Below are 8,648 nucleotides of genomic sequence, written 5' to 3'. Positions count from 1 at the left end.
GCCAGCTTCCCTATCCACTTGGCAAGCCTCAGTTTCACCTTTTGCGTAAAGAGAAGGGTCCCTGCGCCCTTCCCAATCCCACTGCTGACTCAGACGCCAGAGTCCCCTGCTGACTCACCCCCACACCCAGCTCTCTGGATCTCCCAGCCACGCGCCGCCAGGCCCAACCCTGCTGAGCTGGTGCAACGTGACAGGGTGAGGGGGCTGGTGACACTTGAGGAAGAAAGAAGGGGGCCTGGGAAGGGGGGCAGCTGCAGACAGAGTGACAGACTGCAGACCTGAGCCGCCTCTGGGAGGAAGCCCTTTTGCCAGCCTGGGGCCTGCACGGGGGAGGCTCAGCAGGTGGGAGGGGAGGGGAGTGTGGCTTGCCTGCCTGCCCCCTGCCTGCCTCAGCTCCATCGCCTGTCAGCCTTCAGCTCCCTAAGCGACAGCTTCTAATTCCGGCTGTTGGTACCTCGGTGCTCCGCAGCAGTCTCAGCTTTTTTTTCATCGTTGCTATTTCTTTTCTGCTCAGAACATGCTGAGCCCACTGGGAAGTCAGAGCAAAGGCTTTAGGGCATGAGATGTGGCACTGCCCCCCCCCCCCCAATCCCACCACAGGCCTGGCTGGGTTGGTAGTACCAGCTGGGGCAATGGAACGGCCGCTCCTTCCAGAGAGTACCCAGCACAGCACACTCTGATGGGCCAGGGTGAGGCCCTGATTCAGCTCCTCTTCTTCCCTGGAACTCTCTCCATCCACCACAGAGAAAAAGGACAAAAAGGCTGAGCTGGCTTAGGGAGGAGGGGCCGGTGCCCCTTCTGTGTTCCTGCTGCTTCTTTCCTCCACCTGGGGGTGTCACTGCCTGGCTTGTTGGGCTGGCCTGCCACACAGATTCCTGGGATACCCCCTCCCCTAACCCTGGAAACAGAGAAAGAAGAGAAGAAAGTAATTTCCTTCATGCAGCAGAAAAGGGAAATTGAGTCATGAAGAGAAGAAAACCTTTCTTCTGCTACCTGAGTAAACAGGGAGAGCATTCCTGCGTCCTTACTAGGCTTGGCGAGTCTATTCCTACTCCAGGTGATACCCCAGGTATCACAGGTCTGGGGGTGGGATTGGGCTTTCTGCACTCTGAATAACTGTGCAGCTCTTTCCCTGACACTCTCTAGTTTGCTGTTGCTTGCAACAGGCAGGGTTGGTGTTCTTGGCTTCCTTTTGCAGATGAGAGTATGCAGGCCTGGAGCCACATTGCTAGTAGTAAATGCCTTCAAGCTGGGACTTAACTGCTGTCAAATACTGTGCCCTTTCTGTGACACCATGAGAGAAAAGTGGCAGATCTCAGAGTAGGGGGATTAAAAAATGCAAAAAGTAAGAAGGGGTGGGGGCTTCACGGTGTGCACAGGCATACATCACATGCTCCGCCCAGGAGAGAGGGAAGTGGGAGTCCCTGCTTCACGACTGGCCCCGATGTCATGTGGGCATCCCTGAAGCCTGGGAGCTGGAGAGAGGTGAGAAGCTCAGGGTGCAGAGCTATGTGCCCACTTTGCCACTCCCCCATCTGGGCCCACGGGCTGTTCCCAGAGACAAATCCTCTCCTTGCCCATACCTGTCCCCAGGCAGAGCCTGATGCAAAGCTTCTGGTCACTGCATTGCCCGGGCTGAGGACACCTTTATTCTTCCCTTAATTTCCTGTCTTTCATATAAAGGGACCCCTTAAAGCAGCCCTCAGCACTAAAGGTGTTTTTCCTGCTTACGCGCCCTTGCTTCTTAGCAGCCAGATCGCACGCATCCTTGAAGACCATCTCAGAAAACCCTAGAGTCCGCCTTTCCCCACAACTCCGTTTTCTCCTCCAGGGACTGTCTCCGTTTTGTATTTAACATCCGTATTCAGCCCCCAGGCGATAAACTCGACTTTTTATGTCCCGATCTTGTTTTCCCGCTTGAGAGGGGAGGTTTCTTCCATCCAGAACCGAATTTCCGCCTCTGTATTTCCCACGGCTGGGAACACACAATACCTAGCTCACAAAAAGTCTCAGTAAATTCTGTAGTCGATACCTGACTCACTTCTTTCTTCACAAATATCCATTCCAACCCTACACACCTTCCCACCCTCTGCAGCTCTTAGGTGCTCTGACTCCCCTCCTCCAAGGCCTGCTCCCCGCTCCCCCAACCCAGGGCGGAGCAGCGGGCCGGAGGGAGAGGGAATGCGGTAGTTTTCTCACACTCTGTTGACTCGTGCTCTCTTCTTATCTCGGAAGGGCTCAGCTAGTGGTCAAGGTCAGAGCCCTGTGGTCTGGGGGTGGTTTTGTGCTCAAGAGAGAGACGGGGACCCTGGGGGAGGTTTGCATGTCTCTCGCTCTTTCCGGGGTGGCTATGGGTCCTGAAACAGCGGGGAGGCCGCGCCGAGGAGTTGCTAACGCGGCCGCAGTACTCCCGGATCTTAAGGCGCCCGCTCCGGTCGCCGCGTCTCCGCACCTCCAGCTTCTCAGCCGCCGGGAGCTGGCAGGCGGGCGCGTTGTCTCGGTTGGAGACGTCCGAGATACGAGAGCGCACTCCCCCACCTCCACCCCCGCGCCGAATCAGCGTGTGCGGGAGGAACAATTGTGTGTGCGTGCGTGATTCGCTACACTTCCAGTGGCGGTTCCCAGCCAGACTGAGGGCCCCCAACCCCGCGCAGCGTAGGTACCCCCCCTCCCCCGATATGGGGAGTGATTTACTCCCCGCCCGCCTTTCGCCACCACCCCCAGCTCGCTTATGGTCCAGTTCTGCCCTCATGGGGTCCCATTTCCTTCCAGCCGCACCGATGGGGGCAGCCCTCGTCTTCTCGGACGGACTCAGGGTCCCGCCAGTTCCTAAGGAGCACCGGGCACCGACTACGGTGGGGGCGGAGGGTGGGGAGAGAAGACTGTGACTTTGGGATTGGCCCGGTCGGGTGCATGTGGCCCCCTGCGAGCAGCCCCCGCCTCGCCCCCGCTGCCGCAGCCCCAGGGGAGCGCGGAGGAGAAGCTGCTCCCCGACGTCGTGGACCACCCAGAGGTGGGTGAAGGTCAGGGGCGGTCTCCACCGCCCCGTCAGTTTCGGCCCTGACGGCTCAGCCCGCTTCCTGAGTAGCCATTGCCATGCAGACCCCCGAGACTAAAAAACCAGGTATCTATGCGGGCGGCGATTCCCGCGCCGCCAAGCCCCCCAAGTAAGGAGCAAGCGCCCTGGCGTGGCCCGGCCCCCGCGAGAGGGGAGGAGGCGGAGGAGCGGCGCCGGCAGATTGAGGAGCGGCGCGCCCCGCCAGGGCTAGAGGCAGGCGCGCACGGCGGGCGCCACCGTCTCAGCAGGGGAGCGGTGCTGCCCCGGGTGTGGGTGAGTGGCGCGGCTCCCAGCCACGACGGACTGAGGGGCGCCGGACACTGGGAAAGCAGCGGGAGAGTAAGGAGGGGCCCGAGCTTCGGCTCCCGTCGTCTTGTGGCGGGCCAGGCGCGGAGCCCGGAGTAGCGAGCAACCTACACCATCAGGCGGGAAGCCCAGGGAAGGAGCAGCAAGACGCCGGGCGTGCGGCCCAGGAGCGGCGGGGCCTCTGGACGACAGAGTGGGAACCTCAGGACCCTCGGCCGCAACCGCCCACGCGTGGAGGGAGCCATACCCGAGCGCCGGCGGGGGCCGGAGCCCGGCGGGGCTCAGGAACAGGGGCGCCCCCGTGCGGAGCTGCCGGGCCGCCTGGGCGCGGCGGCCGAGGCCATGCTTAAGCCCAAGGACCTGTGCCCCCGAGCGGGTACGCGTACCTTCCTGGAGGCCATGCAGGCGGGCAAAGTGCACCTGGCTCGCTTTGTGCTGGATGCGCTGGACCGCAGCATCATCGACTGCCGCGCGGAGCAGGGCCGCACGCCGCTCATGGTGGCCGTGGGCTTGCCAGACCCCGCGCTGCGCGCGCGCTTTGTGCGACTACTGCTGGAGCAGGGTGCAGCAGTGAACCTGCGGGACGAGCGCGGCCGCACGGCGCTCAGCCTGGCGTGCGAGCGCGGCCACCTGGACGCCGTGCAACTGCTGGTGCAGTTCAGCGGCGACCCCGAGGCGACCGACTCTGCGGGCAATAGCCCGGTGATGTGGGCGGCAGCGTGCGGCCACGGGGCGGTGCTCGAGTTCCTGGTGCGCTCTTTCCGCCGCCTCGGCCTGCGCCTCGACCGCACCAACCGGGCGGGCCTCACGGCGCTGCAACTGGCCGCCTCCCGCGGCCACGGGACCTGTGTGCAGGCCCTCACCGGGCCCTGGGGCCGCGCAGCCGCCGCCGCCGCGGCCCGGGGCTCCAACTCCGACAGCCCCCCTGGCCGTCCGGCTCCCGCGCCCAGCCCGGAGCGCCGAAGACCCAGCCCCCGCCGCCTACCGCGGCCTCTCCTGGCGCGCTTTGCTCGAGCGGCCGGCGGCCATGGTCACGGCGGCGAGGCTGGCTCAGGGGGTAAGGGCTTCGGTCGGTACCGGGCGCAGGGCAGCGAGCGGCCGGAGCTGGGCCGGAGCATGAGCCTGGCGTTGGGTGCCGTGACCGAGGAGGAGGCGGCTCGACTGCGGGCGGGAGCCCTGATGGCCCAACCACACTCGCCCCAGTCTTCAGGCGTTGGGCGGTGGCGTTCACAGGAGGTGCTGGAGGGAGCGCCCCCAACCTTAGTGCAAGCCCCCGTCGGCCTTAGCCCCCACCCCGAGGGCGGCCCCGGCTCTGGCCGCTTGGGTTTGCGCCGACGCTCCACAGCTCCAGACATCCCCAGCCTGGTCGGGGAGGCACCTGGGCCCGAGAGCGGCCCAGAATTAGAGCCCAACGCTCTGCCCCATTCGGTGCCTGGGCCTCAGCCTTGGCAGGCGGGCACGGAGGCCGTGGTGCTGCACGCTCAGCCGTAAACAGCCTCGAGGCCGAGCCCTGCTCCCCCCACCTTCCCCTCTCTGCTCCACTGGGGTTTCTTTTTCCCAGGTCCCTCACTTTCCTGGCAGTTTCCCACCCCCAGATCCTAGCACCTGTCCCTACTGCCAAGGTGAGACCTCCCTCAGCCCTCTCTCCCCCTCTCTCCGAAACGGTCCCCTATCTTATTTCTTTTTTGTGCTTGTTGGTATTCCCTGCCCGAGTCTCTCACCTTTTCTAAAGGCCTGCCGTTCCTGTCATGGAAGCGAGGAGTAGAAGACTGGATCCATAGGCTACAGCTTTCCAGCTGGACCCACTTCCCTGAGCGCTAAGGCGCACTCCTGCGTCTTTCAGGCTCCTGCCGGGTTTCCTTCCCCTTGCCGGGTTTTCCCACACCCTAGTCAGCCAGGCAGGCAGAAGAGCTGTCCTGTAGAACAAAGGCCTAGCCTCCCTACCCACCCCCCACTCCCACTCCCCCACCCCCCACCCCCTGGCCCTCTACCCCAGTGATGCTGACAGTAATGCCCCACATGACCTAAGTATCCCTTCCCCTTGTGTTGGCGTGATGGAGAAGGGGAGCCTGGAGATGGGCCTCGGAGCCTTTCTGAACGGGAGGGAAGGAGTCTGGAGGTTAAATATTTTGGGGGAGAAACTCCTGCCTCAAGACATTGAAAGCATAGTTTGCGGGTGGCAGGAATGCTAAGTTGTCCCTTGAACCAGCTTCTGGGTAATTCCAGCTCCTTCTGCCTCAGCCAGAGGCAGACCCAAGATTCAACTTCATCGACAAGGTGGGGTCATTCCCTCCCCACCCCGCTCACGCGCCCCCCTCACACCCCTTGCCCAGTCCAGCTCTGGGCTCTTGAGCCTATTTCCTCTCACTCTCAGAGAGCTGAAATGGAAAGGACTTAGCACTTCCCCCGCCCCCACCGCCTCGCAGCTCCGGGTCTTGCACGTGGGTGCTCCCGCAGGGGGGAACGGTTGCGAAGGCTTTGATTAATTGTATTTCTTCCAATCCTCAAAGAACTCGTGTTTTGAGTCTTTGTATGTGAAGCAGAAAGCAGCGGGTCTGATCCGAGGCTTAAGAACCTGACAATGTCTCTTTAAATAGAAGCTCCGCGAGGGGGATAATTGACTGAAGTGTTTGCCACGTTAAAGGCGGCGGCGCGCGGGAGTCTGAAGCCCACACGAGCCGCAGGTCCGGGTTTAAATTATATCAAACTCCTTTGAGAGCTGGAAGAGGGCTGTTAAACGGTTCCTGCTACTCGCTGGGCCGTTAATGGAGGGCAGGGTGGATGATGGATGCTAGAGCTCGAGACCAAGGACCCCTGCCTCCGCCCCAAAGCGTGGGACGCAGGCCCGGCTCAGCTTCAGTACTGGGCAGATTAGTGAGTCAGAGGCAACTGCGGAGAGGTGGTTAAAGGCCCTTTCCTAGCCTGGCCCTTCGTCCCCATCCCTCCCCTCCCCCCGCGCTCATCTTTGTGCCGGCCTAGCGAGAGGGGGTCAGGAGGGTCTGGAGAACCGCATGCCCTAGGATCCTCTGAAGCGCCAGCACACGAACCTGTGTGCCCAGCCCGTGGGGTGGCGGCGCGTGGGAAGCTTTTTGTGAACCCCGAAGGTTGAGCCTGCAGCCCCTCAGCTGCCGGCCGTGGGGTCTTTTCAAGACGTCGATCTATTCATCTTTGCAGAACGGAAGGTTTCTCACCAATAACTCTATGAGAACTGCCCAGAGCGAGAATGACCTGTGATGAGAAATTGGGCCTGGGGTGAGGGATGGGTGATCAGGGGCCGGCCTCGTGTAAGTGTCAGACACCTCCCCAGTGCTTCCACCGCTCCAGGGTCCGCGAGGCCGCGAGGGCCCAGACACTGGACGTGATCTCTGGTGCCCCCTGGTGGCAAAGTTGCGCTCTCGCTGCGCCCAGGCTCGGAGTTCAGCCTTGTGGTTTTATTTGGAGCCACCGCTGTGTACTTCTCCCTCCCTCTGCACTTACCCATGGAATCCTCTTCCTCTTGTAGAGTATTAAATCCGGATACTTGAAGTCATTTCACAGCAGTGAAGTGAGGGAAAATGAACAAAAAGCTCGCATTTGGAGTAGCAGGAGCCCAGACCCTTTACTTAGGACACCAAGATCTTCCAGTTTAAGGCTCCATACAGAGAGCTCCTGCTGTCTTCTGAGAAACTGGAGCTTCCAACCCGTCCCTTACGATTTCTGAACCTTGAGACCTGCTGATCATGCACTGTTTTCTTCTGATGCGATTTGCTTTCGTTTCTGGGGTGTTTTGCCCTTCCCCCATTTTTCTCTCCCCCAAATATCTGCCTCTCCTCAGTCCCACTGTCTGGGTGGCAGCTGAACTGAAAAGTTCTGAAAAACGCCTGAAAAGCCAGGAGGAGAGGATATGGGGTGGGATGGGTAGTAATTGGATGCCCCAAGTGAAAACTTTTTTCTGATCCTTGTTTGCTCACTTATCCTTTTCCAACTGTGTTTAATTTTTATGAAGTTTAATGTTAATGATGTAAGAATACAAGTATTTTGGCTTCTTCAAAATACCACATTGAAGACATGGGTCTGGGTTGCACGTTGTGTTGAAGGTGCTGTCATGTTTCAAGTGTTGCTGACATGAGGCTTTCTGGTTGAACATCACCTTGGGCCCTCTTTATTGGATAAACAACCATGAGGGCTCCTCTCTGGAACTGCCAAGGGTTTGGTGGTTGAAAGTGATGTTTCTAAAAAACCACAGCAGATCTTTCCTGTCTGAACTGAATTGTGTGTTTGACTGCCTTGCTGTTCTTGCAGATTTCTTACCAGGCCCAGCTCTGTGCAGAACTTAGATGTTTCACCACATTTCGCTATCCTGAACTTCCTCTTATTGTCAGCCCCAAGGCATTGAGGCTGGGGTCCCCTCGAACTCAATCTGGTTTAGAAGAGACTTTTCTAAACATTTTGGTTTTCCAATTCTTGTTGCTTTCGTCATTGTGAAGTCACCTGTGCCACTGGAGCTGGTACTCTCGGGCCAAGCTCAGAACCGGTCTGTGTGTGAGGCTAAATGACATACGCACATGCTTTTGGAATGACACTGTGCAGTGAAAGGACTCTTAGAGCTCAAAAGAATAGTTAATAAATCCAGTGTTATTCAGTTGCAAGAACTGGCCTCTTTTTGCCTTGCCAATCACTCCTGACCGTGGGCTTCGGTTGGGAGGTGGAAGGTTCCGCCTTCCCTCTGCCTCCATCCCTGCCCAGCCCACTGCGGCTGCTTTCTGGAGGTAAGACTCAGGTGCTGCTTCTGGCTGAGCTGGTGGGACAGGGGCCCTTAGACCAGGGCAGCTGTCTAGGTGGGGAGCTGTGGGGAGGAGGTCTGCAGGACTCCTTGCTCCTGGGTAGAAGGTTTCAGTGACCCTGACAGAGAGGTGGTAGAGTGAGACCTCAGGAAGTAAGTGCTGGAATCAGTGTCAGAGCTGTTAGTTTAAAGACCCAGGATTCTTGGTTTCCAGTTGTGCTCTTTCACAGCTCCTCACAGTCACCCTCTGTTCTGAGAACTGAAGCAGAGACTGCTTTCTCACTGGAAGCAGTTCCAGGCCACTTCCTATGGACAGTTTGAGGAGAGCAGCCTCTGACTTTCCGGGGAGGTGGCAGGCAGGAAGCAAACGGGAGATGCTGCTGCAGAAAGTGGTCATCAGCCCTGGTGGCTGCCCCAGAGCCCCTGTGGCGCCAGCAAGCACAGCCCATGGCCCTGGCTTTCCGGTTGGGTTCTTCTCCCCTGGGAAGGAGCCCTGTCTATTTCTCAGCTCTTTCAGTCCCA

At 59.6% G+C, this 8,648-nt stretch overlaps 1 protein-coding gene across 1 annotated transcript; it reads left to right on the top strand.

The window, feature by feature from the left end:
- Positions 1–2,706: 2,706 nt before the first annotated feature.
- On the top strand, positions 2,707–7,995 carry ANKRD63 (ankyrin repeat domain 63). Its single transcript, XM_067028966.1, has one exon. It carries the CDS (start codon positions 3,707–3,709, stop codon positions 4,853–4,855), a length of 1,149 nt encoding a protein of 382 aa, XP_066885067.1. The 5' UTR covers positions 2,707–3,706; the 3' UTR covers positions 4,856–7,995.
- Positions 7,996–8,648: the final 653 nt, after the last annotated feature.

Source organism: Kogia breviceps, chromosome 3 (assembly GCF_026419965.1).
Source record: "Kogia breviceps isolate mKogBre1 chromosome 3, mKogBre1 haplotype 1, whole genome shotgun sequence".
NCBI classification, from domain to species: domain Eukaryota; kingdom Metazoa; phylum Chordata; class Mammalia; order Artiodactyla; family Physeteridae; genus Kogia; species Kogia breviceps.
Note: the sequence above shows the minus strand (reverse complement) of the source record. Positions and strands in the feature narration are given on the sequence as shown.